Genomic DNA, 16,149 nt, shown 5'->3' with positions numbered 1-16,149 from the left:
TTGGTGTTTCCATACAGGCACAGGGTCGACAATATACAAAATGAATTATAGTATACACCTAACACAAGACACACAAATTCTCCACAAACATGTCCCATGAGTTAGCGAGCACACTAAAAACATCCACAATCACTATAGATCTACATGTTCTTTACAACATTCACTAATGCTTGCATATTCTCATTTTCCACATATCTTCACACTCTAGATCTGCAGATAATATCTTCCCACGAGTGGCTTTAGTGTTCAAAAAATAAAGCTGCTCTTTCGCAAGCCACCATCATACAGCGTGTGTGTGGGAGAATGGTAGACCTATAGAGGTATCATGTGATAAGGCTATAATAGTATTGAGGTCATCACTATGTCCCCACTGTTCAGTAGTTGCCTGCTCTGACCTCCAATCGGAACACCGCCGACTGACCTATAGGCTGTGTGTGTGGAGAAGGACAGAGAACTGGTTACTTGCAGTGTAAACGTGTATATAGTACTATAGCCCTATAATTAAGATCTATATGGGCGAAATAAAGAAAAGATTGGCGCTGTAATAATTACGTCAACTATGGTATACATGCAATTGATGCGTTTATTTACACAGTCTGTGTGAATAAAGTTTTGTTGCACGTGATCATGTACAACCTCCTCTGGTTCTGATGGGTGGCCGGGTGTCAAGCCTATCACGAATTAACCTCGTTCCCAGGCCGAGTTTTAGCTTTTATATCGCATGGGTGAACAAACTTTTTGTCGCATGTAAGACACTTTATATTGTGCCTGCTTGCACTACCACTTGCGCATTGTATGTTGGTTCTGATCGCTTGCACGAAAAGTCGTATGAGCTAATTCAGAATGAATTTGATAACACATTAGAGCAAGCCAAAACTGAAAGTACTGTATACAGCTGTAGTTTGATAGGGCAGTTGCTAAGCAGTAAGGGGACCATATAAGTACTGCATGGTGTCATAAGCATGAATGTTTTACCACGCTAATGATAATCACGACAATAGTAGGTCTACTGAGCATGCTCAAAAGGTCATAGCAAGCATATAAAGGCTTGTACTCATATCTTAGAGTTCATTGCAGAAATTCGAAACAGTTTATGCATAAAATTTGTAACAAGCACAACTAAACAACATGGCAGAGATAGAGAAAGTGGAGCATGAAGTGGAGCGAAAAGTGGAAAAAAAAGTGGAGCACATGGTGGAGCACGAGGTGGAACACATAGTGGAGCACAAGGTGGAGAACTTGGAGGACCAAGTGGAGGACCAAGTGGAGCATGTGGTGGAGGACTTGGAGCAAGCGGGGGAGGAAGTGAAGGAGAAAGCAGAGAAGGAAGGGGAGAAAGCAGAGAAGGAAGGGGAGAAAGCAGAGAAGGAAGGGCAGAGCTTGGTAGAGAAAGTGATTGAAACATTCGTAAACAAAATCATTGAAGGTTTAGTGAAGACTATTCCAGGTGGAATACCAGAGCTAAACATCCCTCCATTTGACCCACTCGAGATCCCAGGCGAACAAGACATGGATATCAACACTTTCTTTGCTAAAATGCAAGGAAATTTCAGCGATATCGTCGTAAAAGGACTCACTTCGATGGGTGCCCCCAAAGTTTCGATTAAGGACAAGAAGTTGACAGCCACCACCACTACTAAGCTAAACATCACGGGAAAATACAGAATGAATGGAAGTGCTTTGCTATTTTTCACCATTAATTCAAACAGCACGTTCAAATGTGTGATTGAGGCACTATCGATGACAATTGGACTCTCGCTCAAAGATTCCAAAGATTTGAAGGCAATTGTGGAGCTCAAATCTGGCGATGTAAAGTTGGAACTAGACGAATTTGAGCACCCAAAACTAGCCAGTGGATTACTTAACCCGATATCTGGCCTTATTGCAAAGTTTGTGGAGGATAGTATTGGACCACCTTTGCAGAAAATGCTGCAAAAGTTCATCGACCAGTTCAAGGAGGAACTTATTATTTTATAGAGACGAACAATGATAACAATAATTTTTTTAAGTATGACTCTGTGATTTCAATATTGTGAAATGTATCTAACAACTACCGTATAGCGCGAAATTTTCGAGGCACTTATATTTTGTGGATTGGCCTCTAAAAGCCATTTCGTTGCACAATGTTCGCGGAATGACTGCTTACCGGAAGCCACGCCTTTAAATATTTGCATGATAGCAGGTAATTCTAATTAAAGAACAATTTTCGTAGACTTAATTTTCGTGTAGAATTCTAACCCACGAAATCCGCGAAAATTTCGCGCTATACAGTATACTGTCAACACTGCTTTGGAAATAAATAGACATTTATAGTTAAAGGGGCTTCCTCTCTACAAAGCTAGTTACAAGGCTCATGCAGTCAAGCTAGTGTACGTCTAGCTATAGATGTATTGTTCATAAATACAAGGAGTCTGACATGGGCCAGACAGGATTGCTGGCTATAGCTCATAATATAGCATCACAGACAAAATGGCATTGTGGACAAAGTAGCATTGTGGACGTAGCCTCTCGACAATTGGGCTGTTACAAACCTTATTGTTCTCAGGTACAATCCCTATCATTGCAGATCTACAACGCAACATCTGTAACACACAGTTTTCACATGCTATCCTTATCTAAGATCTTGGCTCTAAGGTTACAAGAAAGAAGCTTTACAATGTAAGTAGTTGGTCAACAGAGATTTCAGACACCCCAGGTCAACATAAGTTAGTTAATTTAAGACTCATGAATGTTTCATGAATGGCGGCTGATTCATGAGACTAAACATAATTATGAAAAAAGTTTGTACAAATTAACACACTACAGAGCACACTATATATATAATATATATTAGGTGATGTTCAACACAATGAACAATGGCTTTATATAATTATATTGACCGACACATCAATGAGATAAGCTATACAGTACTAGTAGACTCTCGTTAATTTGGCCACCCTTGGAACAGTGCAACTTGGCCAGAATAGCAAGGTGGTCGCATTTCAGAAAATAGCCGCAGCTAAAAACGACCCTACCTCGAATCTAATGACTAATTTTGCGATTCTGTCTCGAGGATAATGAATCATTATGCTCTCTATTAAAGTGTAATCCTGCAAACTACACCCAAACCGTCATTCCAGCTGTATAAAATTACATAGTTTGGGGCAGCCAGTACTGCCCAGTATATAGAATAGCGAGTTACGTGGCTGCATTTCAGGGCAAGTTTTGTGCAGCAATTGTAGTGGCACTCTTAAGATGCTGGCCACTGTCGTTTACTAAGGTACCATAAGCCAATAGCAATTGAGACGTGTTAAACACAGGTACATGAGTCATCAGAAATCAGTGTTAATGGAGGTACAAGTATGGCTATCTAGGGGGCATTGGGTTTGTACACAAGGCAGCTTCAGTCTGATAGGGCCTGGGGTATATCCTCTACACCTTACATGTAGAAACAACAGGATGTACGATAGACCACTACTCGCTTGTGGGTATGGGGTTTTTACACTGTAGTATTTGGTGCTTTTCCTCACGTATGTAGAGTCAGGTAAGTTTGCAACAGAGATAGTAAAACCACAATTAGGCTGGCACCTATGAATATTATTAAACTATAGCCCCTGGTTATGCTGTGGCTTTGCTAGAGTCCTTGTTGTGTTGCAAGGAATCATACAATAATAAAAGCGTAAAACAAAGCATACTTGCATCGGAAAATAACGTGACTCCCTGCTTGGTAACTAGTGCCTGAAGCCCCCACATCTCAAGGCAGCAATTAATAATGTTACTGCTAAATTGATCACAGGTTTCAGATAGGAAGTCACGTTACTTGCACAGTATGCATGCAATCGGGCTCCTGTTACAATATAACTCAAGTACGAAGATTTCAGCCTAGGAACTAGCTGCAGAATGAAATGCAGGCAGCCTCTTAATGCTGTAAAAGGGCTGTAGCGGATTAGCTATTCCGCACCACATAAAACAAACAATTTAATGTTTAATGGTGAGAGTATGGTGGAAATTTTCCGTATTGCAGAGCATCATCCGAAAATTAACTAGATTCAACGTCACTATCTTGAGCTGTACAAATTAATTGAGCAGCTAGCTCATACGAACATTTGTATCAGCAAGGCTTTGAAGACAGCATAGCCTTGCGAGCACGACGTTTTCCTAGAGGGAAGGTCTGGTCACTATTGCACTGGTTCCGTGGCCCTTGCCGGAATGTTGGCAGTGCCAATCAGATATATGACTACGTTTTTAGTGGGCGGTAACACCCCATAATTTGAATTATAGCATAAGATAAACATGTGAAAAGAGGGATAATAGACTCTATGAAGGCTACTTCAATGTTGCACCACCTGGCTGCGAAGGAACTTGGTTACAAAGAGCTCAGACCCAAGCAGGAGCTAGTTAGCTGCAAATAAAAACATTTTGTGTAACATGTGACTATGGTTAACGAATATTTTGCACGTGACTGACATGACATTCTATACATGTATATCGGGAAGGTGATGGCACTCATTTTTGATGAGCAGTGGTTGAAAATGTAATTTTTTCCGTGGGAGATGGCTCAGTGAATGTTGTGCTGAAAAAAACTAACCAAAGTGGTTAGCAATACTACAGACCTATAAATACAATAGTAGCTAGGTTACTCTGATAACATTACAGGATTATAATAAGAACTACATGCACCTGTGATCTGAGAAGCCAAATAGAATACAACTACAAGGTCAATGTTAACTTATGCAGTTTGAACTAGCTAGGTCCAATAAGAGCACCCTCGACCTCCTTACTAAAGTATGGTTGTATAGTATGTTGCATTGCATATGTCTTACAAAAGGTGGCGAGATCATCCAACAATGGAAGCCAAACTACTCAACTCTTGCTCATACTACCCCCAAACTGAAAGTAATCGGTAGCCACACCCATCCCCTGCTACCCTCACTTTCGAACCCCGGGTGTCAATTGAATCATTAGCTCACACATTCCTGTCAGTACAATCCTATTTTTAAATCGCCCTTTATATCAAAGCACTTGTTGTTAGTACCTTTCACAATCTTAATTTCTTTCTCTCCGAGGGCCCACAAGTACGTACATACGTTGCAGCAGCGCAATTCTCCAGGCCAGTGTAAGGCTATAGTTGAGTCTCACGAGCTCAGTACTGGAAAAGCTGCATGTGAATGGAAGAGTAGATTACTAAACACATTCACTCACATGCATACGCCATGCATTCTAATACAGTCATAATATTACACCTTCATCAATGTCTTCAAGGATCGAGGAGTGGAGCAGGCTATAGATTTTCATCTTCCAATGTGGCATATTTGGTAAAGATGCATCATTAATAAGCTAAATTCACGAAACTTTTTATTAACTGTATGGCTTCAATATAATCTCATGTTCCAAACTTGAATTTTTCAGACACAACTTGCCTAACATTGATATTGATACGAGACACACACAAATACTCCACAAAAGTGTCCCATGATTTTGCCAACTGACTGCAGACTGAACACACTACAAGTGCACAATCACTGTCTTCGGTGGAAAATTGTCCATCGTTCATCCCCTTAGTAATGTCTTCATCATTGATTGCATTCCCATCTTCCTTTCTAGCACCTTTGCATACGGTCATGCTACTCTCAAACTCAGACAGTGTCTTCCCAGGTCTCACTTCAGTTCTTGAGCACACACAGTTCTTCAGCTGCTCTTTCTCAAGGCACCAAGGTACAGCGTGTGTGTGGGAGGGTGGTAGAACTCGTGGTACACCGTGATAGGCCAGTCTTGAAGATCCTGACATGATCACTATGTCCCCACTGTTCAGTAGGAGAGGAACTGGAGGCACTTGCTTGCTCTGACCTCCAATCAGGAACACCGCCGACTGACCTAGGCTGTGTGTGGGGAAGGACGAAAAAATACAGTACAGTAGAACCTCGATTATCCGGACACCTTGGTTCCAGAAGCAGGCCGGATAAGTGAATATGCCGGATAATCGAATAGATAAACCACGCCTTGATCCACCCACTTTATTAATAAACAGCAGTGCCGCATGGTGTCTGCGCATGCGCAGAAGATAAGCAGGCATGTTTCCATGGTAACAGCTGCAACGCGCATGCGCATTTGAGGGACACGCCCATTTTCTAATCTGATAAAAAGAAAACTGCCAAGCCGGATAATCGAGGTTCCGGATAATGGAGGGCCGGATAATCGAGGTTCTACTGTACAATCACATGTGATTTAACCATTATTATAGATATAACATTTTTATCGTTGGATTAATTTTCACTACACGCCTCATACTAAGAAATTCAAAAAAATGTAATGTTTGTTCTTAGTAAAGTGTCTGCATATTGAATGTGTTTTGGTTGCCTAGCAACCTAAATTGAAGTGAAGAGATGTCTCTAAAACCGAGCGAAGAGATTTCAGGCAAAAAGAACGAAAAACTCTTTCTACACCGACCTTATGGAGAGCAGTGGGAGAGAGAGGTCCTTCTCTGAGTGGTCAGTGTGTCCGGACAGTGTGGAGTCAAGGTGGTAGTAGTTGACAATGCCAGCCTCAGCCGTGAATCTGCACAAAAGGAATTAAATCACATGTACCTACAAAGCTCATAGGAAACCCAAGAGTAAATACGTAGATAGGGTATAAGCAATTAACATCTACCTACCCAGAAAAGCCGACTGCCTCCATTACAAATGAGGACAGCTGCCCTAGCTCCAGTGGGAAGGTGGACCTGTGCTGTGGGGAATACTCCTTACTGCTCCAGTCATAATGGTAGCCCAGTGTCACCCAGCGCAGCTTGTATAACATGGTGTCCCTGGACAGCCAGGCAGGGAGGGGGGCTTGATCACACAACTTCCTCTTCTTGATAGGTGGCTTCTTGTTCAAAGGAGAGGTTTTCGAAGCTATATCTTTTAGTGAGCTTTGGTCCTGGTCGTGTGTTACATCGTGGTCATAAGGTTTCTTGCGGTGCTGTGCATTCAATTTCCGTACTATGTCATGTGACACTTCATAGTCCTCTTCTACACAAGAACTATTTGCAGCATTTGATGCCTGAGGGTCTATACATGAAGGATGCAAGTTGGACTTATCAGCAGTTGGCCAAAGTTGACCATTTCCAGGTCTAGTCATGTGAGCGTCAAGGTTGCAGATGTTTGGTTTCAAGGGGTAGTCCCTCAGGCACCTCTCGATCCAGTGATGCTGGCCACAGGGCTGGAATGGGTTGGGAATCACCAGCAAGCCTGAGTGAGAGAGTAAGGTTGTGGAGAGAAGGTGACAGGGTTGTAGGTTGTACAAACATTTTGCAGCTACGTTTACAGGACTGTATAGAAGTTAAGCATTGTATCAACAACGTACCACCAGCTATTACGGAGAGTACCTATCCATGTGGTGTATGCACTACACACACCTGGTACCCTCTTGAGTGTGTACACCCTCCACTCCTGAGGAGGCCTCAGTCCCAGCACACTTGCCTCCTCCCACACAGACGCTTCACTGGAGGGGCCCTTGCTATGGACATCCAGTACACCGACCTTAGTAAAATAACCTTAAGGTGACATATTTTCACAGGTAGATTTGTTTGCGTTTTTACAGTTTTGTACATTTTGCTGGTATAATTGTTTGCGAATGTCAATCTGGATACATTAAACAAGAGGGCGGCCAATTATTTGCGAGTACTAATTTTTGATTTTACTCCATTCGCAGAAATAGCAGAAATTAATACACGCGAAAATATGTCACCTTAAGGTAGTCTTAACACGATGATAAACAGCAAACAATAATAATAATGTTGGCCCCTTGCTGGCATGTGCTGGTGTGAGCTCCATGTTCTTACCTCACTTGGGTGCTTATCAGAGTCTCCACTGCTAAGATCAATAACCTTATCCCTCAGATCCTGGACTGACAGTTTCTTGAGCAGTTTGAAAGACTCCTTGAATACATCAACCTCTCCATTAGCCATGAGTTCCCATTCAGCTTCTATGACCCGAATCACATTAACACTTTCTAGTACTTTGACCCTATTTAGTTTAGATCCACCCTTTTCTCATTCTCACATTTTATATTTTTTGACAGACACATGATATGATATGGCAGATTGACAATGAGAGTACATAGAAAATCACAACAGATGCAGCAGAACATGTACATGTATATAATAGGGATAAAACTGATCACAACAGAGACATGATAGCAGCTACTCCACGAGCAGTTCAAACTTGTCCACCTCGTCAAATTGGCGATTCATTTCAGTCACCCACTTCTTCACTTCACACTCACTCTGTGTGGAATAAAATACACAGTGACAATAAATAATTACAGCACAACAATAAGGACTACGTTGTATCAAAACCATTGGTATAAATTAGCATCCTGTTTCTATTGTTAGTGCCAGGTGAGTGTGACCAATCTGTCCTCTCATACTGGCCGAGTTGAGAGGCACAGATTGGTCCCAGATGCCGGGGGGATTTAACACCTTCGTCATTATGTTGGAAGTTAAATCCCCCCGGCTATGACTGGTAGCTCTACTGCGCAAACAATTTAGTTGGGGCACTCTTTGAAGAGTTGTCCCTCATTTTTGTCCTACGATAACGTGAGGCTCTGCCACCGGCAGCAGATTATAGAAGACAATAAGGTTATGAGCCATAATAGCAAATTGTGTGTGTCAAGCTTTTTAACGCAACGATCACTAGCTTTTGCATGTAACGATCAATGTACATCTCAATTAGTTTAAAAACAGTGTGGATGAAACTGATACAGCTCAACAGTGAGTGGTGAAGGGAGAAATTGAAACTTCATATCAAAGAAAATCTCGACAACAAGCAGGAGCTAACGAAATGACGGATCAAAGAGAGCAGAGGCACACAATACTACTACTACTCATGACTGACCACACCCAGTAAAAAGAGACATTCCAGTAAAGTTTAAGTTGCTGAGTCTGTTTTCGAGCTAGTGGAACGTGTAACGTGTAAGCGTGCTGGTTATAACTTCTACAATAGGTATAGACCTTGAAATAAATTATAGCACTGGCTGTATAAATAGGTATTGTTGTGATGGCCTCGATTAAGCTACTGCAGCGTTGCACAGACGTTACTCGAGGGTACATTCGTTTCCAATCCCTTTAACTCTTCAATCTATGGTTATATACACCTACAGCGACTGTCACCATGCATTCAATACCAACTTCTCCTCATTTAACAAGACCTACGTAGTTAACAATCAGAAGCACCTTGCCTAAATCAGCACGTGTAAGCCAATACAACAGGGAAACACCTTACACCAATAATCAAAATCAAATGTTTGGATCGTCGCCCGGTTTCCGTGAAACTTTGAGTGGTCCACGTGTACAGTACAGTACATGTATGTAGTAACAAACTTACGAATCCAGCTTTCTTTGACTGTTTATTCCGACGCTTCTTGTTAGGAACAGTGTACACTCGTGCCTCCTCCTTGACTGACTGTTCCTGGCCAGATTTGTGTGGGCTACCACTAACCAATTCAGACATGGTGAAATCATCAACTTCAGAGGTTACAGGTGACAGCCTGTGAGGTGTTGGGAGATCTTCGAAACCAAACAGAGAGTTCTCTTTCCTGCTACTAGTAGTGGGAGTCTCACTAGGTTTAGAGTGCCCTAGCCTGTGTCTTGGGACTTTGATACGAGGGCTCATAACTTGCAGACTTAGATTGCATTCCTTACGGAGGTTTAATACTTTTTTGGGGGTATCCTTATTTTTAGTGAGAGTGGGTTTTGATAGTCTTTTGGGCTTGGCTTTTTGAGTGTGACAGAGACTGAACATTTTTGTTTTGTTCGATTCCTCGCTGGTGGCGTCGGAGGTGTTGGGAGAGTGTGTGGGTGGAGAGGAGTCGGGCAACTCAATCACTCCTCTGTCATTAGCAGAAGCATCTGGTGACTTATGCTGTGAATAAAATTTTAACAATTGACCGGATAACACATGTTCTCACAACAGTAATAAATTCTTAGCCTAAGCATATTTAATCAACCATAGCTACAACACATACTGGAAAAACTATACAAAAACCACCCTGCGTACCCTACACTTCTCTATCAAATCTCCATCACGTACATGTAATAATGCAATTATAATGCATACCAAATACTTTCTAGACAGTCGTTGAATCGTCAACATAGCCTCCTCGCTTTCCAACACATCTGAATTGGGTACATGGCAAGTATTCAATATAATTGTAGTACTGGTCCATACAGTACAGGTACAGTAGGCCTACAGTGAGTAAACTCGTGATATCTGCTGCTGCATAATTAATTACATTCAACTTTCTTATTTCCTTTAGCCATTTTCTTTTTTCTCTTAGGTGGTGCCATTATAGTGCAGTGGTTCAGCCGCGCCGGCCACCAGCCAGCCTTTGTACTTGTGATAGCAACTCTTCAGACAAGATATAAATATAATACAGGTGAACCCAAAAAGCAGGTAAAGGTCACCAACACATTAACATTAACTTGTTTTACTCCCCTCAGGCTGTCTCATAAATTAACCGCCCTCATTGTCCCCCCTGGCCGGCTAGCAATGGGTAAGCTGAAAGTACTGTGTGTTCACGGCTACAGACAAAACGACACGGTATTCAGGGAGAAAACTGGTGCCTTCAGGAAGCTAGTTAAGAAGCATATTGACTTCCACTTCATCAGTGCTCCACACGTTATTCCTGAGGAACACAATGAAGCACGACCCGCACCAGAGCAAGAGAGAGGATGGTGGTTCTCCAAGCCGGAAAAAAGCTACAGAGCTCTGGACGAAACAGACGTGTGTATTGGTTTTGACGACTCACTTCAACTAATCGTAAGAGAATTCGAGACAAACGGTCCATTTGACGGTATCCTAGGGTTTAGTCAAGGAGCTTCATTCGTTTCACTACTTTGCACCTTGAAAAGAAATCCGAAATACAGACTGGACTTTAAATTCGCAATCATTGTAGCTGGATTCAAGTCGCTGCTGAGTGCTCATCGACCCATGTATGAGGAGCCCATTGACTGTCCAAGTTTCCACACAGTTGGCGAAAGTGATGCAGTCATTCCGTCCCAATCGAGTGAAGATCTGCAGTCAGCCTTCATCGGCCCAGTGGTGTACAGACACAGCGGTGGACACTACATGCCAGCTTCACCTCAACTTAGAACTGCAATCACTGAATTTCTATCTCCTTTTTTAACATAAATTTATGCAATATCTAACTCGATTTGTATGACATTATTACATGTACATGTACATGTACCAGCAGGAGTGTATGAATACATGATAATTACACAAAAAATGTATATGACATCTGATCAAACTTTATGAAAATTAATTTTCTGATTTTTCAACAACAAAAAGTAGAAAACAAACCCAATTAATATAAATGTATAATTGTACAGACAGGACCAAAGTACTATAAGTTTCAATACATGTAAAGTTTTGTTACGGGGATATATACGATTAGATTATCTAAAGTTAAATCTTGAGTGGTTTTACGCCAAACATGGTCAAGTCCTATAGGGAGAGATAAAATAAATAAATACAAGGTACAGTATGAAAATATTTTGTGAGTACTTACTTGTAGTTTAGTGTCCTTTCATCATCCTCTCAGACAGTGGAGAATTCTTTCGTATCTGTCTCCCCGGCATGGCCTCCGATCGGCTGGAGTTGAGTAGAGAAGGGCAATACAACATTGGCATATTAACATTGCACTGCATGTACAAACAGTGGTCACTATCGATTGATTGTGTAGAGCATTTTTGACCTCCACACCTAGATATATACGAGTTCATATTCTCAACATAGCCTTTCCATATCATCCTCTAAGTCACGCTCGTGTTACTTTGGTTAATCGAATCGAAAACATTATTTTGATTCAGGCCTACCTGTATTAATTTTAATTATACGTACCATATCAGAATTTGGGTTCGATTTTGTGACAAAATACTTCGACATTTGCCATGAACATTTTTGAAGAATTCTCATTTTGAGTACTGCTATGTTTTTGCAGAGAGTAGCATATACTGTGTGTGCAATTGTAACAAAACGTTGAGAGAGCTGGATTGATTAACTGGGACGCTTAGTTGACGTATTATTTATTTTGAGATCCTTACTAATCTGACGAATCAGAATCCAACATCACTGTACTCGTTGATTGCAATGCGCACTTTGAGGTGCCAATTGGCATGCAGATACATAGCATGATCGACCCATTGGTCAGAAATATCACACTCTTTTTAAAGCTTCTCGACATGAAAATTACGAAAGTTAGCCTGGGGGTGTTATTATGTACTGAAATACAACAAAAGCTCAATGAAAGGAAAAGCGCAAAGCTGAAAGTACACATGCTCAGTTAGTGAAAATCCCCACAATAATAATTGAGTCAACACAATGGCTGATATACACGAAGTTGTACTTAGTCGTACTATTCAAATCACACATTATTTAGACAACATACTCTTCCTTGTGAGATGACCTTTTCCTCTTCAAATCACCATGGGGCCTTCGCTGTGGAGGAGGGGACGAGTTCCCACTGCTGTGGGACGATCCAATCATATCAAACGATTCACTGAGTGGTCGAGTGTGCTGCCTTTTGTCATCGCGTTCTTGAATCGTTCGAGTATCGAGCTCAATATAACGATTTTTGTTGGGCTTTTCCTGATAAACAATCTGTCGATCACGATCTCGATCACGCACTTCTCTTTTCATTTTCTTGTACTCGTGCTGTTTTTTAGCTCGCTCATATTCCATTTCTTTCTCACTCTCAAATCGATCACCATGCTTTGGAGACATCACATAAGCAGGTGAATTTGAGGCATACGTAGGGGAGGAGCGTCGATCGTACGGCGGTAGGGGTGGTGGAGGAGGTGGGGGAGGTGAGGAGAATTTAGAGGTTTCCAAATATTCAGGGGAAGGAGAACGGTATCGAGCATCTTCTTGCGGAGATTGTGGGTGTGAGTACTTGCCACCTGCGTACACTTCGGGCAGAGGAGAAGCAGATCGACTCAACGATCTAGAGGGAGTGCGATAGCGGTTCTTGTGACGAGGTGGGCTTGGGCTGGCACTGGGACCTCGGCTCGTGTCACTGGTCTGACTAGACACAGATCGTGATCTTGATCGAGACGACGAAGGGCTGCCGTCTGGGTAGCGATATCTTCGAGGGGGTGATCCATACTCTTTGGAAGGCGAGAGAGGAGAACGGCTTCGTAACTCTTCCGATTTCCAGTACTTTGAGCCAATATACTCTTTGTGATGAGATCTGTGTTCAGCGTGACGCTTGCTCGGGTGTGGATGGCGAGAGTCCTTCTCTTGGATATAGTCTCTTTCTCTGGGATCATACATTTCTTCCTTCGTCATTCTTCGACTGTGGCGATATTCCATGTCATGACGTCTGCTCTCTCCACTTCTACTGCTCCCACCAAAATCAGTTTCTCCTCTTCCATTCTTCACGTGTTTCATCCGGTACTGCTTGGCTACATACTCGCTATCGACAGGGGGTCCTAGCCGCCTCTTGTGGGGACTATAGTCAGAGGGGTGTCTCGAGGGGGGAGGTGGGGAGTAACGGCCAGAGTTGGATCTAGAGCGTTCGAAATAAGGTTTTTCTTGGTAGTAACTCCTGCCACGACCACTGCTGCTGTACTGGTCTTGTCTATGAAATTCTCTCGGTCTGAATCCCCCACCACGATCACCACGGTCACCACGGTCTTGTCCACTGTAATACCTGTCAGGAGCTCCTCCTCTGTCACGCCCCCTTCCCCTGAAGCTGCCACCATGGTAATCTCCGCGACCTCGTCCTCTAGGCCGATAACCGTCCTCGTATCTGTCTCGATGATCGCTCCAACCCCGTCCTCGTCCAAAACTGCCACGTCTATCGGGATAACTGTGCCTACGTTCATCACTCTGACCACGATAGCTGGAGGAGTATCCTCTCGATCCCCCACGTTGATAGGGTCTCCCCCTACTTTGATAGCCCTCTCTGGGGTTCCTGTCACGATAGTCACCTTTTTCATGTCGTCTCTCTCGCTCGTAATCACGCTTTGCATCTTCATCAGAATCGTAATACTTGTCACTTTCATCGCTGAATGACCTTGTTTCGTCATCTTTTTTTCTTTCGACAGGTTCTAAACGTCTCGGAAGAGGTTGCCTGAACCGCATTTTGTCCTCGATTGGTGACAGCTCCACTCTCACTGTCATACCACACACCTTTTTACCATTGTAATAGTCGACAGCTTTCTCGGCATCTTCGAAAGTCTGGAAAAAAACATACGCAAATCCGGGTGGTTTAGTTGCTATCCAAACGTTCTTGAGGGGACCGAACTTGCCGAACAAATCTCTAATTTCTTCCTTGTCTCCACTTTCCCCCAACCCTTTTATGTGCACCCTCGGAACAGTCACTGAAAAATGGGATGTTTTAATTAAAAGTGCATATAAAATTAAAAATGTCGTACATAGAGTGCATGTATATATATGACTACAAGTACAATATCTACTTAAAGCATGTTCATTGCCTCACTTGCTTTGATCCCTGGCTGCACACCCAATCAATGCACCTCACTTTTATCAGGAGTACTCCTGCTTTTTTATCAATGCAAATGCTTCGCCCCAGTTTTTTACTTTGCACATGGCCCACTTGTAATTGTCATGTGACCACAAAATTATAATTACATCATTAATTTTAAAAAAAGAAACAACAACGGATTTGTACAGGTAAGGTGACCTGTTTACGTTACATAGTGCTAGTGCAATTTAATACATATCTATTAAACAGTTACAGCTATGGAACCAATGGAGACTGAGCCTAACAGAAGGGTGCCAAGAGGTTTGAGTGTCGGCAGAGTGGTCAACCTGCTTATGGGCTTTCTTTTCTTGTTGATCATGGTCACTGCACTCGTTGTAGTCGGTGTTCTGGGAGGCTTGAACTTATCAGTGAGTTAATGATGCGTTGTTAGTAGAGTGTAGAGTGTAGATCTACTATAATGAAACTCACAGTCGTGCAATTTGAAACTAGGCTATAGGCGCAAGGCTACGCGTAATTTTATACATGTATGTGTCTATCCTTTCATGCTTAAAAATTGTTTCTCTTGTGTAAACTGTGCATGTGCACTGTACTAGAACATATCGTTTTGTACAACAATAGAGTCTCTATCTATATTAGGTGTTACTACTTAGAATGATCCTTTTGTTGACACATTGTGTATCACTATCGCTATTTGTGTTTGGCAGCTCTCTCGTTTTCCGGATGCTTTTAAGAATACATCTGCTTGTCCTCTCTTTATGTATCTCGACTGTGTTGCTGGCGATACTGGCTGTAATGTAGTGTACGGACCTGTGTCTGTATGCTATTTTGTGGAAAGTGCTTTTGGAGCTATTGGTTTTGCTTCTCTGGCTTACTTTGTCGTGCAAGTTTTCCGAGTGGTTTTTAAATTTAAGTAAGTGTGAATACTATAGTTACGTGACTGCACACGGTGTCACCCTAACCCTTTCACTCGCACACTCTTTCACTTTGCAGCCTGTGGTTCACTACTATTCTGGATATGATTTTAGTTGGTATAACTGGTTTGGCCTGCTTTGCAACTGCTATTACAATTTCAGTTGGTCTTGCTGTCACCTGTGAGAAAGTTGACCAGAAGTTACATTCGGGGTAAGTTTTGTTACCTTCATACACGTCAGCATGTTTGACAGAATACTCTGTCATCCTTCCACAGTTGCAATGTGCTTATACCATATAACAATCGCGAAACTGGATCAGAATTTTATACCTTAATGAATGCTGTTCAAGTAAGCTTAGCATAATTATAATACTGGAATTCTCTTCACTCATTATTTGTACTCACTCTAGGGTGCAGCATGGATGTGCATGTTGTTCATCTTCGTGATGTTTGTGGTTACCATTCTGAGGTTGGTGATATTTATAAAGCGCCGCAGGGCAGGTACACCTATTGACATGGACGGAACACTCCTCTCTGATGACTTCGATGATAAGCCGAGTAGAGCTGTTTGAGACGAACACTTACCACATACCATGATGTGTACACTGTTATTGTTTGGACTGCTCCAGTTGGTTTTTTTATTAGCTTTGTGAATGTTGATATATATCCTTTATATTATATACATGTACTGTGTATGGTTTTATATTTTATGCCATTCTGATTTACAATCTTCCCAAGACCAAAGCTGACCCGCCTCCTCTCAATAAATCTGG

General features: G+C 42.2%; 6 protein-coding genes across 7 annotated transcripts; 3 read left to right on the top strand and 3 right to left on the bottom strand.

Annotated features, from left to right (window-relative positions):
- Window positions 1–20: 20 nt before the first annotated feature.
- Window positions 21–8,012, bottom strand: LOC135349091 (nucleic acid dioxygenase ALKBH1-like). Its single transcript, XM_064547573.1, has 7 exons — window positions 7,799–8,012; window positions 7,373–7,496; window positions 6,632–7,205; window positions 6,427–6,534; window positions 5,223–5,858; window positions 5,015–5,137; window positions 21–428 (listed from the first exon to the last, which is right to left on the bottom strand). The coding sequence occupies exons 1-5, from the start codon at window positions 7,922–7,924 to the stop codon at window positions 5,363–5,365; spliced, it is 1,428 nt and encodes a 475-aa protein (XP_064403643.1). The 5' UTR covers window positions 7,925–8,012; the 3' UTR covers window positions 21–428; window positions 5,015–5,137; window positions 5,223–5,362.
- Window positions 1,052–2,042, top strand: LOC135349095 (uncharacterized). The gene has a single exon (XM_064547576.1). It carries the CDS (start codon window positions 1,129–1,131, stop codon window positions 1,975–1,977), a length of 849 nt encoding a protein of 282 aa, XP_064403646.1. The 5' UTR covers window positions 1,052–1,128; the 3' UTR covers window positions 1,978–2,042.
- A 28-nt stretch (window positions 8,013–8,040) lies between the features above and the next one.
- On the bottom strand, window positions 8,041–10,408 carry LOC135349099 (uncharacterized). The gene is made up of 4 exons (XM_064547582.1): window positions 10,249–10,408; window positions 10,074–10,132; window positions 9,342–9,878; window positions 8,041–8,242 (listed from the first exon to the last, which is right to left on the bottom strand). Exons 1-4 carry the CDS (start codon window positions 10,301–10,303, stop codon window positions 8,159–8,161), a joined length of 735 nt encoding a protein of 244 aa, XP_064403652.1. The 5' UTR covers window positions 10,304–10,408; the 3' UTR covers window positions 8,041–8,158.
- Window positions 10,409–10,465: 57 nt separating this feature from the next.
- On the top strand, window positions 10,466–11,288 carry LOC135349101 (esterase OVCA2-like). The gene has a single exon (XM_064547585.1). The coding sequence runs from the start codon at window positions 10,506–10,508 to the stop codon at window positions 11,145–11,147; it is 642 nt and encodes a 213-aa protein (XP_064403655.1). The 5' UTR covers window positions 10,466–10,505; the 3' UTR covers window positions 11,148–11,288.
- On the bottom strand, window positions 11,261–14,610 carry LOC135349088 (serine/arginine repetitive matrix protein 2-like). The gene is made up of 4 exons (XM_064547570.1): window positions 14,461–14,610; window positions 12,406–14,341; window positions 11,527–11,609; window positions 11,261–11,462 (listed from the first exon to the last, which is right to left on the bottom strand). Coding segments are annotated over exons 1-3 (2,013 nt in total). The 5' UTR covers window positions 14,462–14,610; the 3' UTR covers window positions 11,261–11,462; window positions 11,527–11,533.
- On the top strand, window positions 14,591–16,106 carry LOC135349100 (uncharacterized). Of its 2 annotated transcripts, XM_064547584.1 has the most exons (6): window positions 14,591–14,654; window positions 14,716–14,873; window positions 15,171–15,376; window positions 15,457–15,588; window positions 15,653–15,725; window positions 15,787–16,106. In XM_064547584.1, the coding sequence occupies exons 2-6, from the start codon at window positions 14,724–14,726 to the stop codon at window positions 15,946–15,948; spliced, it is 723 nt and encodes a 240-aa protein (XP_064403654.1). In that variant the 5' UTR covers window positions 14,591–14,654; window positions 14,716–14,723; the 3' UTR covers window positions 15,949–16,106. The 2 variants fall into 2 exon arrangements, with proteins under 2 accessions (XP_064403654.1, XP_064403653.1); XM_064547583.1 differs by lacking the exon at window positions 14,591–14,654 and having other exon boundaries at window positions 14,661–14,873.
- The last annotated feature ends 43 nt before the right edge of the window (window positions 16,107–16,149 follow it).

The sequence above is a fragment of the Halichondria panicea genome, chromosome 15 (genome assembly GCF_963675165.1).
Source record: "Halichondria panicea chromosome 15, odHalPani1.1, whole genome shotgun sequence".
Classification (NCBI taxonomy): Eukaryota; Metazoa; Porifera; class Demospongiae; order Suberitida; family Halichondriidae; genus Halichondria; species Halichondria panicea.
This window is presented reverse-complemented; position numbering and strand designations above follow the sequence as displayed.